This window comes from Mizuhopecten yessoensis, unplaced genomic scaffold (assembly GCF_002113885.1).
Source record: "Mizuhopecten yessoensis strain PY_sf001 unplaced genomic scaffold, ASM211388v2 scaffold10829, whole genome shotgun sequence".
Classification (NCBI taxonomy): Eukaryota; Metazoa; Mollusca; class Bivalvia; order Pectinida; family Pectinidae; genus Mizuhopecten; species Mizuhopecten yessoensis.
Window position 1 is genome coordinate 231,594 of NW_018408742.1, and position 23,499 is coordinate 255,092.

General features: G+C 35.4%; 1 protein-coding gene and 1 long non-coding RNA gene across 7 annotated transcripts in view; both read right to left on the bottom strand.

Annotated features, from left to right (window-relative positions):
* LOC110462783 (rap1 GTPase-activating protein 1-like) overlaps positions 1-23,499 on the bottom strand; it is a 232,555-nt gene that overhangs the window by 45,657 nt on the left and 163,399 nt on the right. The window contains exon 1 of one of the 6 annotated variants that reach the window (XM_021516953.1): positions 12,380-12,644. The exons of the other annotated variants lie outside the window; for them this stretch is intronic. Coding sequence (XP_021372628.1) covers positions 12,380-12,444 — 65 coding nt within the window. The 5' untranslated portion in view covers positions 12,445-12,644. Of the gene's footprint in view, positions 1-12,379; positions 12,645-23,499 lie in introns of those variants that run through there. 6 annotated transcript variants of the gene reach the window in all.
* Positions 17,567-18,155, bottom strand: LOC110462785. The gene is made up of 2 exons (XR_002464316.1): positions 17,772-18,155; positions 17,567-17,686 (listed from the first exon to the last, which is right to left on the bottom strand). It is a non-coding gene; the product is annotated as an uncharacterized LOC110462785 (long non-coding RNA).

Genomic DNA, 23,499 nt, shown 5'->3' on the forward strand with positions numbered 1-23,499 from the left:
CATGAAAATCCAAAGTAAATCAAAGTTTTAAAAGTTTCTGTCAACAATTTCCTTTCACCTCGTAAGTCTGATTTACCGCCCTACCCTGAAATTTACTGCCATACTGCCCACCAGTATTTGATATTTTACCAGCGTGTATGTTACAGATACATCACCACCATACAGAAAAGCTGCTACTCGGTTCTGTAACCCTTTCCCTTGAAGAACCCTACCAAGGATTCACTTTATAACAAAAAATGTATACACCCTAATAAACACACTGAGCACAATTGTTAACCTCCCAAAAGTCCAAAAACAAGTCATAACTTCTTTCCCCCCAAGATGTTATAAGGGCAATTATAATTCGGTGTGTTTGAGTTTTACGTCCTAATAACAGCTATAGTCATTTAAGGACGTACCAGGTTTTGATGTTGGAGGGAAGCCGGAGTTCCCGAAGAAACAACACCGACCTGTGGCCAGTACCTGGCGACTGCCCCACGTAGGCTTCGAACAACAACCCAGTGGTGGAGGGCTTAGTGGTAGCAGAATGACAGACGTCTTAAACTCTCAGCCAAGGAATAAGGGTGCGTTATATGGTAAAAAACGGTACCTGATGACAAAACCTCAGTGTACAGATATATCTTTGCTGTTACATACTGATGGTCACCAATATACACACAATTCTAATTGAGAGATACATATTTACACTAGTGCCTGTGACCAATAAGGAAACGAGGTAAAAATAAATAGCTTCTACATTTTATCATTCCTCCATTAAGAATACTGAAGGTGAACTTTTCAGCGATACCAGGTAATATTAAAAGCATTCCTCAGGATGCTCAGCATTTGGCTAAGAATACAAATATCTTGTGCGACACAGCTATAAATACACACTATCTGGTGCTAGAGAGCTAGAGAGCTAGATCAGAGTGCTGATTGCAGGCCTTTTAAGCCAATATCTGTAATTCTCCTTCGAGAATTCAGCAAAAAAATCCAATAAGCGGCGACACTTTACAACGACCCTTCGCTTTGTTTGGGTGAAATGATCTTTGTACCTCTGCACACGGTTGTGGAGAGGTCGAGCCGATTGCCCTTATTGATTGGAATGAAGTTGGATTGGTAGACAGGAGACGGTTCATGCTCGGGACAATTTGTGTCGCCATGACTTAACAGCAAGAAAATTGCATGTAAAACCAGTTTTTTTATAAATTGCTTGTGCATAGGAAGTTCAACAATGAGGCTTGCCATTTCCCGGAACGTTACAGTTGCTTCAGGATTCTGGAATTGCCTCCACAAGGGAGAATTTGGAAACACAAGCCTTGTAATTCAATATGCATCAGCAGTTAGTTAACACTTAGAACAAAAAGCACATTCATGCTGTTATTCTGTGCTCCCGAAGGATTTGAAACATGTAGATCAAATGACAATAGCACCATACCTAATACATGTGTTAGCCATCACGTATCTTATTTCAAATGTCAAGTATCTCATGCACAAATCAGTCAACTTATATAATCATGAGAAAATTTCATACTCACGATATGTAAACTGATGATGCTGAAGGTAAACAAAAGCTATCTAAAAGAGAAAACAGCACCATGACCGTCATAATCTAGTTTTCACCTTAAGTAGGCTTTCTTGACCATGATATTAACTGTTAACACTGAAAATCTGGACACTTTGTTGATCTTTAGGAAATATTTTAATTTGTCTCTGTTGAATTCAAATTCTGCGTTTTATTTTGACCCTCATACTTGGTTGTCCTTAATATATTTAGGTCTTATTGGCCTTGAACTAAAAGAATTCCACGGGAGTGAATGTGTCGCCTGCTCAGCGCTTTAAGTAAGAAAAGTGTTTTGGCTTGAGTTATCGCGTGAACAGATATGCCAAAAGGCGGAAAGTTGAAACTCGACGGAAAAACCAGTAATATATGTTGAACATTATTGCTTCTAGCAGTACCGTACAAATTTGAAAGGAATTGATCAAAAAATAAAAAAGTTCTTGCATTTACTACACAATGCCCTTATTTGGCACTAAAAGGGGCAACTCCACCAAAAATGCACGTACACTTCTGAAATGCGAACTTGTTAGAGCTATATTGGTATGCAATATGTGTACCAAGTTTGACTAAGTAATACCAATATGTTGCCTCGCTTTGCAGGCGACACAAAATCCAACATGTTTTGTTGATTTTGAAAAAAATAAGGGCAATGTTGACCTTGAGAAACTGTAGACATTGTTGACCTTTAAAAGGCATAGACTTGATTGACCATATGAAAATGAAGGCTTAGTTGACCTTAGGGAAGTAAAAGCTTTGATTACCTTGAGAAATTAGAAACTTAATTGGCCTTGAGAAACTGTAAGCTTTGTTAACAACAAGAAACTGTAAGCTTTGTTAACAACGAGAAACTGTAAGCTTTGGTTATGTTAAGAAACTGTAAGCTTTGGTTATGTTAAGAAACTGTAAGCTTTGGTTATGTTAAAAACTGTAAGCTTTGGTTATGTTGAGAATTTGTAAGCTTTGTTAACAACGAGAAACTGTAAGCTTTGTTAACAATGAGAGACTGTAAGCTTTGGTTATGTTAAGAAACTGTAAGCTTTGGTTATGTTGAGAAACTGTAAGCATTGTTAACAAAAAGAAACTGTAAGATTTGTTAACAACAAGAAACTGTAAGCTTTGGTTAACAACAAGAAACTGTAAGCTTTGTTAACAACAAGAAACTCTAAGCTTTGTTAACAATGAGAAACTGTAAGCTTTGGTTATGTTAAGAAACTGTAAGCTTTGGTTATGTTGAGAAACTGTAAGCTTTGTTAACATTGAGAAACTGTAAGCTTTGTTGACATTGAGAAACTGTAAGCTTTGGTTATGTTGAGAAACTGTAAGCTTTGTTGACATTGAAAAGATGCAGGCGTTGTTAAACTTGAAAAATTGTAGGCTTTAATGTTAACTTATAGATTTCAATAACCTTAAGAATCTAAATGTTTTGTGACCCTGAGAATCTGTAGGATTTGGAGACCTTGGGAAACTAGAGTCTAAATTTATATCTATCAGCAGCAAGCAGCTTTTTTTTTTATTAAGTCCAGGGATGCAGAGTAAAACATTTAAAGTAGGAAACTGTCTAAGTAATTTCCACAGGCCTAGTGTTTACATGTTTTAATGAGAAGATCACATTAAATGGAATTGAAACAAAAGGTCAATACCATCATCTCGCTTATATATGAGGCAGTTTATCCTCCAAGGATTTCTCAAGACAATTTCTTGTTGATATTATCTCATATGCCTGTCTCTAATGTTCCCGCTAGACAGATGAAATATCTGTAATCACATATTATGTATTCATTTGACAGATTTCTTTAAAAACACCAACATTTCTAAAATTGTTCAAATGTTGACAATATGATTGGATGACCTTGAATGATTCCTAGGGGTCATATACAGAGATGGGGGAGCTAGAATGTCATTATCTACGTTTCTGCATGATTGGGGAATAAGTTGTAGATAAGTGTCGATCTTCAGATCATAGTACCTTTCTGGTACTGTGACAAACAAGAGCCTGTGGCTACGTGCAAACTCTCATGGAATATAAGCCTTAGTAACAATGTTGTGTGTTATCTATACCGTACTAACACCGGCCCATTGTTCAAGTTTTGTTTCAGGATACACATTGTTCATAGCTACATGCTAGTGCACTAAATTTAGAATATCTTTAGTTTATCAACCACAGTTGACCGCAACTTAATTTGTCTCATTTGGTGCGACTTGTCAGATCTCCAAAGGGTTCAACAATTAGGAGCTACTTTTCCTTCAAGAATATTTTTCAATTTGGAAATATGTAATATCAAAGTTTTACTTTATACACAAACAATGTAAGTATTAAATAGTACCTTGTTTGTGTATAAAGTAAATCTTTGATTTTAAGAGTTACTTTTACATTTACACTGATGCAGGGTATATTCATATATCATCTGTTAATTAAGGGATTAAAAATGACTGCAGTTTATTCAATCTCTTGGAAACTGACGACATTTTTTCAATATTTCTGAAAAAGAACTCTTCCTCCTTAGAAAACCCACTGCATGCTGATTTTACATTTGTCACTCACCATAATTTTTCCGAGCTTACAAAAGCTTGAATTAAGTCAACCATATAGGACAGACGCAAAAAAGTGCTGGAAAAATACAACAACCAATTGAAAACTCAATCAGGCTAACATTTAAAAACTTCGGTAGAACATTACGCGAGTAATCTATTACATTCTTTGACATGTGTTAATGTTCCCATACTCTGTATCGGCTATAACATTTCGTTCTACAACACGCTTGTCAAACCCTAATGAATGGTTGCTAGGACGATGACCAGCGGAATGCTGCATATAGGTAATGGGCACTGTCCAGACAAACCAGCAGACTGTTCTTTCCAGGATCTGGAAAATCGGACACGGATGGCAACGAAATGGACAGGACAAGATATCCCAGAGTGTTACGAGATTTGTCTAGGTGATTCATTCATGCGTTTGTCTCGGACAGCCCTTGTCTACTGGAGCGTTGTCTTAGACAACAGTTGTCTGCTGGTGCATTTCTCCGGTATTAACACCATCCCTTTAATTTCATCAAGATGGTGGTTTTATTACATAACCTTCACTTGTTTAAGACCTAAAATCATTCACTTTCATGGGTTGATAACTTCATCCGGTAAAACCGCAGTCTTGGAGTCTACTGAACAACTAATTTACCAAATGCTCAACTTGACAATCCCATTGATCAGAATTAAGGCTGATTAATATTTTTTTAGGATAATAAAATAAAAATAAAAAAGCGATAAAAGAAAAAAGAAGACTTAAAGCATGTAAAAATTTGCATTAAAGAAGATTAACATGTTCTATGAAAAAAGCACATAACTACTGAAATATTGACAACTTTTTTAGTTTTCTTTTACTCATTTACCCCTGAAGACAGATTTGAACTGTTCCAAATCAAAGGTTGGAATAGTTCATTATGAAACTTCAGGGGTGAATGAGTTAAAGTTAAAGTTCCAGATATGACCTCCTGGGTGGTCAGCTATACATTAAATAGCTATCTAACTGTGATGTTACATAAATAACATTTAAATGCTGATGAAATTATATGAAGATAGTTATGAGATCTTTCGTGGTCTGCCACAGGCAATGAGAACAGACATGTCATCATTACAAGGCGGTTCTGATATGTGTCTGGGGTCGAAGTGGCCGCCATTAATTAATATCAACTTGGGTGGTTCTGTCTTGAAAATCTTTTACCAAGATGGCTTGGGTTCGATTTCGCCAACCAGACGTAAAAAGGTATGGGGTCACCTGCCCAATTATTTGTGTTGTCTGTGCTTACTCGCAGTTCTACTGTGAAATCCAAACTTATGAGTTTGTTGATCAAATTAACCCACAAAATCAATGATATTAAAAACACCATGAAAATGAGTGATTTCACAGTATATTAAGACCCCAACATTTAGGCCAATAAGAGTGATTAATGTTCAAAAGACATGTTTCATAATTGTCGTACAAGGTATTAAGTTAAATGACTAGTTTGTTGCAATATTGCAATGCTTATGACAAGGAAAATAAAATTCCTACTCCAATGACCTTATAGTTTACGAAAAAGTCAATCCAAAATCAAACTCAACATACACAACCTGTTCATCGAAGCTCCACGTGAACATTGTACTTTTAACTTAATTTTAAAATTCTATATCCAGCAAGCTAGTTCAAAGCTGTAACCTTTTATGGAAGTTTGTAACTGGAAACCAAGTAAGTTTGTGATAGACATTTTCCTTGATAGAAACATCAAATGTTTTCATGCAGAAATGTTTGACTGAAAGCTCACCTATTAGGAGAATATTGACAACATCAAACGCTTGTGTAGGTCGCTACTGAAGGCTTTAATTGATACATAAAGCAACCAAAAGGCTCCTAAACACATCACAGTCACTCAGGTTTCAGTTCACAATAAAATACAAAACTTGCATGCCTTCATCTTGTCACAAATATGACAACCCATTGTGCCCAAGGTCATAAACCCCTCAACGAAAGGACAAAACTGCCAACACTAGTTATATCTACGATATACTCTCGACCCCGCAACATCCATAAAAACTCAATTAAGATAACAAAAAGATATCCCCCTCAGTATCAGCAGACAAATTATTGTAGAGATATCTCCAAATCTTCTCCTCATCAGATATCTTCTTGTTTTCGGAGATTGGGGGGCCACAAATGGGGAAACGTCTACCATTAATCTATAATGTATATTTATACAGTTTTTGTTTGGAGGTCTTGTGGTTGACAGAGTTAGAACCCCATGTGCTCATAGGTGTGGGTTTCGATTCCAAGCTATGGCAGCAATGGATTTTGGACCTCAAATCATAATGTCTTAAATAACATCATATTTGACCAATCCTTGCTGAAAACTTGAACTTGAAAGTTCAACCAAAACCATCTGAACAGATTGTAACATTGGTAAAGTTTTTCTACGATCTAAACAAATTGAAACAATTATTTTTAATTTGTTTCTTTTATCAAAAACTATAATAAATTTCCATTAATTAAAAACTTTCTTTTTAATATTTCTGACTGAACAGTGAGCTAATTTCTTGACTAATTATGATAAGAAAGTGACAGTTGAGCTAAAAAAAAAACACAGGAATTATCAACTTGCTTCCCCATAAATACACGAAAATTATTTACTTCATTCACCCCTACATATTAAAACTGGACTTGCCCAGTCTATGATCTGGTAAGGTTTAAATGTGTCTTTAGGGGTGAATGGGTTTAAGAACTGAATCAGGTCATCCAGCAGGAAGAGAAATAAATGTTCTCTTCTGACATCACTCATATGTGTATAATCTAATGGTCAAGACTGACCTGTGGTCATAATGAGCTCACCAGTGGTAGAGTGACCCCTAGAGGTCCTGGGAGATAGATAGACCATGTCTGCTGGCCTGTGGGAGTGTGTGAGATACAGGGTTAAAGGCGACTGTCCACTCCTTCATAATTACTCCACACACCTTTAGGTATGGACGTCATTGTCCACTCCGTGTTAATGACCCAAACAATGACCTCTAACATTTGCACCTTGCTCCAAATTGACCAACAGAGAGATGACTGTCAACACCTCTTCGGACCCAAATGACCAATTTTCAAGCTGGTCAAACGGTCAAAAGGCAGTTATCAACTTGAAGGAATCAATGTCAATATTGAGACTATCCCCAACATTGACTCCAGTTTGATATTGTTTTGATCTCCTAAAACTATAATCTTGATTCCAATTTCATACTAAATTCTAATGGTACAGTTTCATAAATTCTTGTTATACTAATGTACCATCAAACACCTGGAGAAATGTAAGCAATTGCTGAGAAATCCCTCAAAGAGGGATCTTAAAATACTGCATACTTTTCTCATATGATCTAGAGGCCTTAATAATTAAATATGTACTGCCAGCAATCCTTAGGCTTCCACATCTATATAAACTTCCGTATCAGATCTGAATAAAGGGTTGTAACTCCGTATATAGTCGGACAAAAGACCAAATTTCAGTAAGCCACTTTCCACTATCCCAAAATGACTCACATGCAAAAAGTTAGCAATTGTAGGTGACAGAACATCCAAGATAACTTCCCTGAAACCAAGTGATACACAGACTGACAGAGGGATTGTTAACCTATAGACCCCTGTGATTGTATACAGGTGGGGGACTGATGAGCTCTACTGTTCAGTAATGACCTTCGGTGATATATTAACAAACATCAATGTACCACTAGTCCTGAATTACAGGCTTCTTAACATAATTTTAACTTCCTTTGAGCTCGGTGATGGAGTGGTCAGTTATGAGGAAGAGTGACCAGAGCTTGGCTCAACTGACCACAGGATGACAAGTAGGAACTCCCTCAACTGTCCAGTTCACACCTTTAAAATGTTCTCTCACCTCTAAACAACCATTAACTTCCCCACGTCTGACATATGTACAGGAGATAATTATAAAGATTTATTTATCTCCCCTTAATATTAACAGAACTATGTCATCTTCAAAAGATTTGATACACAACATATAATAAAGCCACACTACCATAGGTGTCAACCTCTGAAACCTCCAATGAGGGAGATCTTCCTCATTCCAAATTTCCATTGAGAGAGAAAGTGTGTGAAATGCGACTGAAACTCCTTTGCTCAATTTATCTTTCCCTTTTTATGTATCAAAATAACTCCAAAAAGACTGATTCAGACACACCTGTTATGATCATTACACATACCCTGCAGAAACTGAGAGATCATTTGACCACAAGAGGTTTTTAATTTAGTGTAAGTTTGGACTTAAATGAGGGAGTTTTGAGGGAGATTGGTAAATTTTGGTTAAAATGAGGGAGTCTCCCTCCTAATGATGGGGGAGGGTTGACAGCTATGTACTTCAACACCACCCGACTGCTGTGAAATCACTATTTTTTTAATTCCGACGATTTCATGGGTAACCTTCATCCACAAATTTGAATTCATAGACTAATGGGGAGATGCGCTCTGGACAAAATGATGCAAAATCAAACTGACTGAAAGCCTATCTGCATTCCCATTTGTATAACTGGTGGGAGCCTAATAAAGAAAACACTTCCTAGTCAAACTTTGCATCGATGTGAATTACGTCAATCAAAGATAATGGTGCGACCCGAGCAAACACAAATTTTCCACGATCAGGATAAACCAAACATGTAAAGGCCAATAACACAATGAACACTTTTCATTTCACCCGAAATATTGTGGATGAACAATCAACAAAACTATACCAGTGACGATAATACAGTGACCTGAAGCATTGCGTTCGGTTGTTGACCAGTTTTAATTTAAATCCTTCTGGATGAACCAACATTTAAAAACAAACCTATTAAAAGCCTAGATGTGTACTGTGAGGAAGTGATCCCGCTCTATTGTTGATTTTATCTAATTTTTTTTTTTTACTCCACCTGTTATTGTTTAGCTGATATATTCCCATCTGATATTTGTCGATTAAAAAAAAAATGTTTACATCTTTATACAAGTTGGTCTTATAGATTGGTCAGGTTTCTACAGCAAGCAGGATTAGTCCCCAATAAAGGTATAAATCAAATAGAAAGTACTGTATTATGACAGCAGTAACCCCTGGAAGCCTGAAAAGTGATTTCATTACACAGGTTAACTCTCTTTAGACAGGTTTAACAAACAAATAAATCACTATAATGGGAAACATTAAAAGTGGTCTCTTAACACAGGTGGTCTCTTAACAAAGGTGGTCTCTTAACAGAAGTTGTACCATGAAGAGATTTGAATGAATTTCAAAAGTAGTCAAATGACAGGCGACAGGCATAAATTATTTACTTATTTGATAAATCACCCAAGAAAATGTATACCTTGTAATTCATTGATCATATTTATTTGATTTCAAACAGACGTACCTGCATGACAAGAATTGTATATCCATGGTTACACAAAGCAATTTTAACCGCTAAGTCATCAGAGTTTGTCAACACGAGATGTCACCAGTGTATATCACTATTAGACAGCACTTATAGAACACGCTGGTAAATCACAATTACCCACGCAGCCATTCGGACAGGGCCTATACTGTTTGGGGTCATAACAATCAATGTTACGGAAGCTGGTCTTCTACCGAAGGTTTGTCCACGTAATGTCCTCAGACAGGGTAATCACACGTGATGGATACTCTCCCTACACAAAACATCAAGTGGAAATATAATAAATCACAATCAGCGACGGAATTGTGTATCAATATCAACCTTGTCAACTCGGCAAATATAAGGAAACCATATATTCAGATGAACTCAAAGATGATGTCTTCCCAAGTGACAAACTCACATGAGACCCGGACTTAAGTTTTCCCCGTGCATGGCGAGGCGCGGTTGGCTGTCACCCTCAGTATCCCCAAACACACCAATCAATAAATTCCAAGACATTCCTTGTGTGAGATTGTGAGCTCTTTGTTCCTGGACCGCCTGTGAAATATTGCTGTGCATCTGTCTCTGATAGCAACACAACAACGCATAGCGACCAATGTCACCAACAGAAAATACATAACATAATTAGGTAATTTAACAATACACACAGCAGGACGGCACTTCCAAACACTGGTGGGGGATTCTACCCCTGGCATTCCGACGCAAGCAGACGGCCTTAATTCAAATTCAAATCATCTCTCTTGGAGAAGTCTGTTATTGTCACAAGTGGTAAAAAAAATCAAACGAATCCCTCCACTCTCTCAACAAATGGAATAAATTGATTAGACGTCCTTCATCAATTACGAAATGTGGCCTTGCCCAGATAAATAAGTTGTTTGAAAGTATCGGGGGGNCATCAAATTGACTGGCCGATCATTCAGACTCGGCTACGTACTCATCAATGCAGACAATTTTAATTTCCATGATTAGCCGTGTTTCGGGCAGTAATTAGAGCAGCCATTCCTCACGCTTCACCTCTCCTGACATGCCGGGCAGATTGGAAGGACACTATCGTTCATCAACGAGGCCAGTTTTTAATTTCTATGATTAACCATGTTGGATGGCTACCCTTATGTATTCAGTCAGATCCATGGTGTAAAACAAGCAATCACCCAAATTAAGTAATTTTTTCAAATTACTGCTTTTATTTTAAATGGGTTAAGGAAGGGTTTCAGAAGCTAATTTTTTCCCAAATGTCATTAAGAATTTTAGAACATACGAATGAACTTTCGTCAAAGAAAATCAAGCGAATTTTACCTTGTTCTCAGACATTTAGTATTATTTAACCATTTTTTTTTTTAAGAAAACAAATTCTCTGTAATAAGTCTTATTATTTCCAAACAGAACACTCAATAACATCATTTTACATTAGAAAACAAAACAAGGCAATGTAGCAATACATCATCTGACAGTTTAAATCAATTTTCTTTCTCGAGATATCAGCTGTTTTCCAGGACATTATCCATTTCCTTCATCACGAGACAAGTAAATTGATTATTACAGGATAAAGCTGTTCCCTGACGAGTCAGACAGACAGCTAACATACTTTAAAATATTTAGAAAAATATCAAATAACCAGTTTTTATCAAATTAAGCTTTCTGAAAATTTACAGATTTTTTGGCATAAATCTTCTATTTTCTATACATTTAAAAACTCTTCATGATAATCCTGTTTCTATCCACTTTATTAGAATGTAATATGCCAGTATAGTGAAAAATGAAATAGTATAATCAATTTATCGTATTTACAGTCAGAAACATCCCAATGGTGAATCGGTTTTTTTATTTTTTAGGTCTAATAGTTTTGTAAAAGTTTACGTTTGATGATTTTACCACATTTGACCCCTGTGACCTTGAAAGTAGGCCAAGGTAATAGATAACAAATATGATAGTACATGACCATAGCAAGTTACAGGTCAAATATCATAACGGTAGACTTTATGGTTTTGTAGATGTTACTTACAATTGATAGATGACAATTACAAACTTGAAGGTAATTTTTGCCAGGTGAGCTAAAATGTGGGCGTAGATTAACGAAGGAAATAATTGAAGGTACGGCAGTCTGAGTAATGACATCATGACAAATAGCACCTATCTCTGATTTTGACTTAAACTAGGGAGGAATGATAAAGAAAGGCAGCAGTGACGAATACAATTATGGTATCTTGACATGCTTAAATGACCCGGATCTTTAAGTCTTATAAAATAATATCTAAGAATTGTGTAACGACAAGTGACATACGCACAGGTGAATACATAATCAGCAATGTGTCAAAATCTCCCTGTATTCAAGGTGTACCGCTACAAAGAAAAGCTGACAGGGAAATTGTCACCTCATTGATATGTACAGCACACATACAATTAACCGGCAGTAATATCATAGGTAAATATTGGTCAGGTGACTTTAGATGTTTACCGAACTCGTCCTCAAGGAGTTAAGGAGATTGACGTTTTAAGCCTGATTTCCTCTTGTATGTCAATAGTGTCAACTTCTCATATTCAATTTGTACTCTCACAACTTTCTATTAAATAACAGTATTTTTAACCTTAAGAAATCAGAAAGGCTTTTCAGTAATGGACCAAGGTTTGTTTCCAGGGTATAGGTTCCCCTATATTAAATAAAGTTTAAAAATACAAAAATTCAAAACTTTCATAATGATCACATTCAAAACTTGCGAATTAGTCACTTAATTATCTGAAATCGAATATTTTTTAATAACAGTCCAAAGTATGTTTCCTGGGGTATCAGCTTCTCTGCTTTAAACAATTTTGTTATTTTTTCTAGAAAAAAAATGTCTTTCCAATTTTCATAATGATCCCATTAAGAACTCCCGCTCGAATCAGCCACTTGTTTTGTTATATGACATTTAAAGACAGTGAAATACTTACAGTATAGACTTGAGTTTAGTAGTTATAGCTGGCATGTCACTTTGACTGGTCACAGAATTACACATCAATACAGTGTGTAAACACACAGGTGAAAATCCAGGTACATGTGTTTCTCCAAACCGTTGCCTACAACATCTTAGAACTCAGACCCGACTCCAAACTTTGTAGAATACACAAATATGTATACATATATTAAGTTATATAGACACTATATCTCTACTGCAAGTCTGGTGTCACCAGCTTTTTCCTGTCCTGAATGAAATGAATAACAAGAGCGTGATGGTTGAGTCGTAAATGTCAACTAGAGCCCAACATCAAGGAAACATCGCCTGCAGGGGGCAACGCAAGGGAAATCTTTATTCGCTCGACCGGAAAATCTCATATTGTACGATTAAAGGTATTTAAAAGATTGATTGAAAACGTACGTTGGGCCTGATTTTATCAATAAATGGCCTAAGCTATTCATCCTTTGATGATTATTTGATGATGAGGTAACATAAGTAAATGATAGGTAAATAACGGTAAGTTTTAAATCTATAATTAACATGCAATGGTCATTTACCTTGAACACATACCTCTGATTACAGACCCCGGGGACGGCCAATACCGGACTCTAAGTCACCAAACATCAATGTACTGATTTATTCTTAGTCATCTTAATGACATCTCATGCAAAATTTAATTAATTTTCGTGACAAATTGATATTTGATTTCGGAGAATCTAGAACCTGTAACTTAAGAAGATTGATTCTGGTCGTTAACGTCCCGCTCAACACGACAATTAAACCTGAATTGAAAAATACTATGAAATGTAGTTGATGAGACACTAATTAATTAAAGAAATATTACATGGCCAAAAAAAAATCTTTTAATAATTCATGTATTTATTAAAGAATTTTGAACGTGTGCCTCACTGTCTACCTTATCCTAATACACGTACAAGTTAGAGGCACGAGGGTATAAACAGTACCTTAAACTCAATTCTCAAGGTAATGTCTTTGACAAATATATGTGAATGAATGAAAACTAGATAAAATCTTGCAAATCTGCCAAGATCTTGACCGAATGACCGCCCATATTGCCGATTACTTTCTCCGGGTTTTCAAACTATATATAAACATCAAAATCATATGAAGTTATCGACATTAACGTGCTTGAATTCAATTTAGAACTCATAACAATGTCATTGATCAGCAGAAACCCTCGTATGGAAGGGATCAAGATAAACGTTTTGATCATTTTAATCAAGATGTAATGTTAAATTTGAATGGGTTCTTTCTTTGATGTCTTTACACGGTGGTCACAGCTCGATCTTAGTGCTGGCTAAGATATCTTGATTTATTGATAACAAATCTATTTCATATTGAACGGCCCCAGGTGTATTGACCTTGAGCTAAGTATGGAATTACTACGAGACAAATATACATTTTATTGTCTATCTCTTCAACATTCAATGGCCTCAAAGATAATCTGACACTCACCATAGAAAGTTATGACATGCAAGTGTCTGCTATTTGATAGGTAACACATTTTTTATCACTTCAAATGAGACTTCAAAAGCAAGGACACTGGATTACATATAAAGAGCTGTCAAATTATATACTAAACACATGAATTCATGAAAACAGCCGTAATCATGACATGCAGTTTGCATAAGACATGAACAAATTAAGAAACTTAAATTTTAATTTTTCCAATTTTTTCTTCTCCGATTAACATTGAACCTGTTTGCCCCTGTATTTTAAATGAAAATTATATTTATTATTTTCCCTACCGATGAATTCATCGGTAGGACTATAGGTTTTGTCTGCGTCCGTCCGTCGTCCGTCCATTACCTTTGGTTAAGGTTTTGGTTAAAGTTTTGTAATGGGTTACCATACACTTAATATTATGATGTTAGGATGTTGATTATTTGCATAAAGGTTCTACAGGGGTCTAGCATTAATGCTGTGGATTGAAAATGGATATATCTTTTCAATTTTTGAAATGTTTTCCACTTAACTATCTTGGCCAAAATCTGCAGGTTAAAGTTTGGGTTGAAGTTTTGTAATGGCTCACCATTCACTTAATAATAGTGTTAGGATGCTGATTTTATGTACAGAGGTTCTTTAGGGGTCTAGCATTAATGTTATTTAATGACAGTGGAAAAATAAGTTTACTTATTTTGAATTTTTGACATGTTTTCAACTTAACTATCTTGGTCAAAATCTGAAGGTTAAAGTTTGGGGGGCCGGTAGAGGACATGTATTGATTCATCAATACCCACAGAATGCTTGTTATTCTAATTTTTCAATTATTTTCTTCTAAATTCTTAAGAAGGATGAAGACAGGTGTAATGAGGGGATGGCGTAGGATGAAATTATATATGAAATATAAGAATTCATGAAAACAAACCGTAATGAAGACAGGCAGTTTGCATAAGCCATAAACAAATTAAGGTACTTCAAGTTTAAATTTTCCACAATTTTTCCCCATTGACATTGAACCCATTTGACTGTATTTTAAACCAAAATGATTTTTTTTCTTCTAAATTTTTCGGAGGATGGAGACATGTGTAAGCTGGAAATGGCTTAGGGTAGAAAAGCTTGCAGGGGTAACTGCATGGACTATTTTTTCATGCAAACTTTGCCCCTCATCCTATTTGCAGACCTTGGAACTCTGAACAAGTACAGTGTACATGACCAGAGTATCAATGAACTTTACGGGAATGATATTGAATAGAGTTTATGAATGAAAATCCTCTATCTATATAAAGTAATGCAAAGTCATGGCTGTGTGTATATATACTGTCATGGCCGACATTTAATCTATGATAAAACAGGTCCATACAATTCTGTAAATTACTTACATTATTGTGTGATCTTTATTTTGTGAGTTTACCTGTCATGATTTTATCTTGAGTATTTGAATTTGTGAACGAAGGAGTGAAAGCCTATTTTAAATTTTGAAACTGATTCCTTGACAAGTAGCCAATATATTTATCACCAGTAGCATTTTGTGCTCAAATAGCCAATTAGTATTTAATCTTCCAATCAAACCTCCACACAATTTAGCATTAAATCCCGAAAAATATAAGTGATATGCAACATTATAATTAAGGAAAATCCCTTGAAAATTAAAAACAAAAGTCGAAATTCGGAGTTACTTCCCTTTAGCAAAAGCATGACTACCTAAAACCACAGGTACCGTATTTCATGATAGGTTTTCCGCACTACAGATTCTTAAATGCTATGACATATGACAAAGTTAGGTTCAGCACTAATGCAAGAAACAGTACATTTAATTTAATTAATGAAAGTAATTTTAACAACAGCTAATGGAATGTAATTCCCTTAAAAATTCAAATTGAAAAAAATTAAAGCGAGTAGAGTAAGTAAATTAACGGTAATGATCAGGTTGATGGTTGTCTTATGTTCCGTTATTTATCAGTCACACCATTTTCACTTCAATCCCTGTACCGATTCCATATACATAATTCATCAGAAATCACTACAGGTAAAAATTGGTGATCAAAGCTACGTTTTATTTCCCGAAAGCATCTCAATTAGGAGAAAAAAACTACATTTAGTGAAAAACGAAATAGCGAAGATCTAAAAATAATTACAGTTAATGTTGTGTTAAACTACTAACTAGATCACTAGGTCACTAGGTCACTACTTCAGTTCTATCATTGTATAAACTTGATAATCTGTCATAAAACCTAAGTAGCTGTATTGCGTGATACCTATCACAAACTAAAGGTACTATTCCTTAAAGAGTTGTTTCAGATTTCCTTTGAAGATTTTTTATATTTAATTGAATCAAGTGTCAAAGCATGATTACGTCTTTAAATTCCATCAACTAATTAAAAGCAGTGATTGAAGATTACATTTTCCCTTCAATTTTACAAAGATCCTGTTGAACAACCAATAAGAGAATGTATTTCACACAATTCAACTTTTAGGTTAACTCATTCACCCCTGAAGACACATTTCAACTCTTCCAAATCAAAGGTTAGAATAGTTTATTGTAAAATTTTAGGGGTTAATGAGTTGATATAAGACATTGTCTCTTAATATGAGAACTTTGTTCAAACAGCTTATAGGCTCTTATCCAACACAAGTGAAACAAGAAACTTTGATTTCTTTTGGACAAACTTAAACAATTAAGGAGATACACGTTATTCTTTTCAGCAATTTAAATCCACATGAATCGGTTGCTTGATGCACAACTGCAAAATAAGTAAGTCCTCATGTATATTAGTGTTTTTACAGTAAGTAGTGGAACAGAAGTCAATGGTAAGTATGAAATTGTATGGCCATTAAAAAAAAAAATGTTTCCTATTTGCATGGCTGTCAGAAAATTACAGAAGGTAGTTATGCAAACCTTATTTTGCACAATATTTTCACCAAGATTTTATAGAAACAGTATTTCAAACTTTAAACATTACTGGTTGATATTAAGGAAAAAAGAATATTAGAGTAGACAATTAAAAGAAATAAGTAAGAGATTTTTTAAAAGCAGAAGTTCATTTTTTGGCCTTACTTGAAAAAGCATATACAGAAAAACAAGATTGACATTAAGCGTGACAGCCTAGTAGGAAACTCATCCTAGTTAAGACAGACAGATGGTAGAATGGAGATATAAAGATATCATTGTATTGATAAACTGAAAGTCGAAGAGATGAGACAAAAAGCATTTATTGCCCTAAAAACCTTGCCTGCTTCTATTTGTCATCTTGACCTTAAACTTCAAAAGGAACGGATTAAATTTTTTATTCAATTTTATTGCTTGTCACATAATTTTACTAACCTGATCTGTTCGAAGTTAAGTCTTTTATAGATATGTCTAGACATGGGCTATAAATATTCTGTGTCAGGAAAAGTTGATATAGACATAAAGAATATAAACGTCTGATACAGATACTAGCTGACGGAGTGATGGCACAGACCTATCCTGTAGGTTTAGATGTTAACCAATACATACAATAGGTCCAGCCTCGTACATAGACATGTACATCACCTAATTTCTACTTAACCCGTTCTGTTACCAAATTTCTCATAATGTCTCAACCCATTCTGTTGCCGTATTTATCATGTCTCCTCACCCCATTCTGTTATCGTACCCCATTCTGTTATCATACCCCATTCTGTTATCGTATTCTGTTGCCGTATTTATCATGTCTCCTCACCCCATTCTGTTTATTTACCCCATTCTGTTATCGTACCCCATTCTGTTATCGTACCCCATTCTGTTATCGTATTCTGTTGCCGTATTGATCATGTCTCCTCACCCCATTCTGTTAATTTACCCCATTCTGTTATCGTACTCCATTCTGTTATCGTACCCCATTCTGTTATCGTATTCTGTTGCCATATTTATCATGTCTCCTCACCCCATTCTGTTATCGTACCCCATTCTGTTATCGTATTCTGTTGCCGTATTTATCATGTCTCCTCACCCCATTCTGTTATCGTATTCTGTTACCATATTTTCCCCCATGTCTCCTGAACCTGGTGTTACCATATTTCTCTTATTAAGTCGCCAATGTGTTTTCTTCACTTCTGGTCATGCTTTTTTCTATTACCATATTTTTCCTCACATGTCACCAACCCATTCTTATACCATATTACTCCAAAGGTGTAACAACCAACAACCTCACTGTATGCCAGTGTTCATCAATTACGCAAGTGGCCACAAATTGAATGTTTCCTTTATCTCATTCACCCTTAAAGACACATTTGAACTCTTCCAATTCAAAGGTTGGAATAGTTCATTATGAAATTTCAGGGGTGAATGAGTTAATATATTTTAATCTGTGGTCAGAAAATAAGGAATTTTATGGATTTTTGAAAAAAGAAGAGGCAGCAAACAGGATCAATGTATTATTAGAATGGAGACACTGTCACAGATTACCCTAACATAAAAGTAATGACTATCAAAAATATATGTACAAGATTGTTTAAATTGGGCAAGATTAATTATAATATAACACAGGACCTGTTATCATTTCTATGTTGACAATTTACCACATTTATAGGCATGTTTCTACATTACCAATCATTTCATCCTTCATATCTGAGTTGTATTATCCTTTCTGGAGTAACTTGGTCTAAAGCTGCATTTTAGCTACAAACTTGTACACAAGATATAAATTGTAATTTAAGATGCACCCTCATTGTACACACAATTAAAGTATGAAAGAAGACATCAGCATTATTAATTACAGTTCGCAAATGCAGAATACAGAACCATAAATGAGAATCTGAAATAATCTACGGTAATAACCCTGACCTTTTAGTGGCCCAGATTGATGGAAATGTGCCCTCTATAATTCAAGGTATCTAACACACAGGATGCTGGACTTCCTACAGCTGCAATTAGCTGGCATGGTGACATTTTCAGCTTTCTCTTTGTTTGCATCTGATCTAAGTTACGTGGAGAACCCACCTTATACCATGGCTGAGAGTTGTTACTAAGTTACGGAGAGAACCCACCTTATACCATGGCTGAGAGTCGTAGTCCTGGTGGAGAACCTGGCGTAACATCACCCTGCCACCTGTTCACACAACACATTGTTGTCTCTGTAGCTTTCAAACTTTAAAACGATCCTGATTACATCGATAGCCAACAAAGTCGGAGATTCATTAAAGCATGATTTGCATGGGTGCACATATACCCCGTAAAAAACGGCAATTTCATATTAGCAGTCCCCTGGAGAATAGCGTAGACCTGCTGTAGTGTCTGTTCACAGAGTGCGACAGCCATTGGCCCTTTTATTGTGAATCACATTGTTATCCTCTTGTACTGGAGCACGCGCCCTGCACGCTTCCTTTCCAGTCACTAACCCCCATTTCAACAGTTTATTGACAGAGTATAATCATTTATCATTCTCAAAATCCTGCATCTGATGTCAGTAAATCCCTATGGTGTCCTGGGAAAATTGGCCATTTTTAAAATGATGTCAAATCATTCATTTTTTTTAACATTCAGATGTCTTTTACATTTCATTTGAACAAATTTTATAACATTCAAACAGCTTTTTTTTCATGTTTAAAATATTTGTATCCAAAAACACACAAAAAAAATTTGAAACTGACAAATCTTCGACATAACAATAACCACAATATTTGTCAAAAAATAACTGAACTAAAAAAATATCACGAGAATTGATTTTCTTAAGTTGGTGTCTTTGATCTGTCTCCTGTAAGGTTTTGACACATGCAGACAACATAAGGTCTTGAAGACAATGAAATGCAAGACAATTAAACAGTTAAAAAATAATCTTAACTGATATTCCTGAAACAATTCAATAAAAAAAAGTCATCAGGTTACAGAGAAGAAAACGTACATATGGCCCACTCCAGCTTTGATAGAATTGGAGCTAAACGCAATGTCTAACCAAAGCTGGTGAAGCAGAAAATATCGGTCACTAATTTAAAGTGACCTTCATCTGATATATTGTTGACCTCCTCAAGCTGTACCCACATATGGAGCTAAATGACTGCTGGACTTCTAGTATTTGACTTAAACACCTAAAGTCTCAATTAAGTCAATAAAGTGAAAATATAGGTCACAGTGACCTATATTTGATATCTAGCAGAGGTAATATAACCCCCAATATGTATCCACATGTGAAATGTGATGACTGCAGGACCTCTAGTATTAATGGAGCCTAATACAGAGTCTAACCAAGATATTGTAGGGACATATGGAACCAATGGAAAAGAGAAAACATTTAATTAATAATAAATAATGTCCTCTTCATTATGTTGCGAGAGCATAATGAAATGGTATTCTGATTAGACGAACTATCCGGTGCACTTTAGCAGGTACGTTATAAAGAGGACGATTATACTGTCGCACTATATAATCTGTAATCCTCATCAACAGGCAGACATTTTTTTTTCCCTTTTTCTTGTTTCAAAGAAATCCCATTTTATAGAACCATAAATAATTCACCAATCTCAGTGTTTCATTGTTTACTGTATGGGATATGGCGCTAAAACAACATCTGTTCTCCTGATCACGGTTCTAGACACTGTCCTATAAACGAGAGTCTGCTTTTGATCAGTAACCCGACATATCTCTGGTGACAGTATATACCAGTTTACATTGGTAGATGTGAGAAAAAACAGGTGTTTCTATCTACTGGATATAGGTAAATTAAAGGCCCAAATATGGTTAGATTATTTCTGGTTGACTTGTTTTTTATCGCCTGAAGGAATCAGGCAAGAATAATCTATAACAAACCCTGGTCTATCATTACATAGGTACAATTGTATTTTACCATTGAGTCACAAATATAAATGTTCCGATGTGCATTGTGACTAACCCTATAGTCATACAAGAGAAATTGCTGTCAGAAACTTCTTTAGAAATAGTGATAAGAGTATAAATTTCAACTTTCAAAATCAAAGATGGCTTCTTAGCAGCAATCTTGAAAATTAACATGCATCACTTTAAGTATTCAGGAAAATCTATATGTGAAATTAGAGAATAACCCATCCAGTACTTCTTGAAAGTAGGGATAATAAGGATTGTTTAATGACAGACCCTGGACTTTGTTAGGGTTCAGAAAACCACAGATGAAAAGTGATTTGAGCAGTCAACCATCTCATGATAATTGTCCAATAAAAACTCGTTTTTTTCATTAACCAATAATTGATTTTCCCCCCAGTCTTACGTTTTCTATAAACAAATGTTTCTCAGTGTACTTTTAACAACAGTCTATTTCTACAGTAGCTTTACTTTTAATCAGATATTAGACTGAATATTTATGATAGATTTGATGTAAACCATCACATAGCCTGCAGGGGGCGCTGTAACCAGTCATCTGTCACTGATCGGTACACGAGGAATGCGTGGTGAAGGAAAGTTACCTGGGAGTCTCCGGGTGAACTAAAACTCACATCTACCTCCTCCGTCAAGTGTGTCAAGCATCGATTGAACCTGGACCATTAGTTAGTAGTAGGTAGTTTAGATTTAGGTCAAAGGTCATTTACATGTAGCACAATGTAATACTGCCAAACCTGTCTATAACAACCACTAAAAACTGTCTTAATAGACAGGTGGTCTTTATAGACAGGTTTTTTATGTAAAGAAATAAACATTTGTAAATTATCAAGTTATAGACAGATTTGTATGTGTTACTGTCAGATAATAAACATGTGATTGAACTACTGTGAAAACAGATTATTTTGCGGGGCCTAAATTTTGTGGTTTCCCAACAAAACTACATTTTGTGGGTGCATGATTATGAGCACCCACTCCAACGGAGATTTTTTTTTTATATCAAACTTGTCATTACATTATGGACCTATGAATTTGTGGATGGAGATTACCCACACAATCAACAAAATGAAATACCCCCCAGTGACAGTGGTACAGGGATCGATCCTTAACACACACGGTCTCTATAATAGAGTTGGTCCCTAGAGCAGGTGTATACCACAAAAACTATCAGCCTGTACCACAAAAACTGTCAGTCAAGTACCACACTAGCAATTTGAGGCTGTGTGGTCATTTTGACAGGTAAACCACCCCAAGCTGTTTGGTTAGATTCCTATTGCCCCTTTCAACATTTTCAACTTTCCAAGCAATTCTCTTTATACAAACGGATGTCACCATATTCCGTTTTTGCGTATTGCAGAGTTATCTTCTCTTGTGAGCAGGTATTGATTGTTACATCATTGGTTTGTGTGAGAAGATTACGTCGTTTTCTCAAAAGTTGATGACGTTACTCTCACAAACCAATGACGTAACAATCAATACCTGCTCACAAGAGAAAATAACTATGCAATATGCAAAGACGGAATACACTTTTACTGATTACGATATTTTTTTATTTTTTTTTATCTCATCTTACAGAAAGATAATATTAATAAAATTCTTGAATAGGTATGATAAAACCTTTTCCTTATACAGCAGTAACATTTTCAGTAGAAACATCTGCTTATATATTTACTTGGATCACATGAATTATTATATTCAAACGAATATTTTCATTTTAATTCAAACATTTTGCATTATTATATAGTATTTATCACACAGAATCTGGTTATTATTTTCTCCAATTTCAATTTTCTATAATTTAAAAATCAAAATCCAAATTTTAAATCAAATGTTTATTTACTTACCAACTATGATGCTGGCCCATGCACCTGTCTTCAGTAGTCACCAAGGAAACAATTCATACAAAAATTCCAATACATGTTTTGTTACCACTGACAGATATTAGGAGTTTAGATAACACTTATGACAGCCTCCGTAACTCTGTCGTTTATCCTTTATATAACCGCCCTTCAATCCCCGACAGACCTGGTGAAAACATATACCCCAAGTGGTGACCAGTCTCATTTGATCCAATAAATCACTTCCTCCTGGCGAGTCCAATCAATGCCAACCCTCACCTCATCACCAATGAATTAGTTATAGCAAAGATATTATCATCCGTAGGCTAAAGCCTCTATATGGCATTGTTGATGTCAATGAAAGTGGAGACGAGAACAGCCAATCGTACCGATCGTCTATAGTCAGGTTGCAACAAAAGTTTTCCTCAGACTTGTGTTGTGATAATATGTCCTTTTCACATAACAAGTCAGTGTTCATATACAGCTTACTATTAGCTGAAATATACAACAATCTAATGGCCTCCAGAAACACATCTTTTCATTTAGATTAAATATATAGCTAAAAGGGCAAAAAAATAATGAAAATAATCTTTAATTTTGAAGTTGGTAACAAAGAAATTTTAGAATTTTCCTTTTAAGAAGCTTCTCAATGAACTCGTTAATAGAATATCTCCTGTCAGCATTCTCCGTGGCAGATACCAGGTGAGGGGCTGAGCTGTACAGGTAAAACACTGCTGATACATGGTGAGGGGCTGAGCTGTACAGGTAAAACACTGCTGATACAAGGTGAGAGGCTGAGCTGTACAGGTATTGTATTGTATTGTTTTGTATTGTTTATTCACTTTCAGCCTTACGGCCCATAAGCATTACAGCATAATACAGAGTAATTAATGTGTACATGTACAATAAGGGTGTCGAAAACATTACACAAATATTGAATAACATGTAACATAACCTACATTGTACAAGACAAGCTGATTTGATAGATGGCGGACAGTTGTACGCACA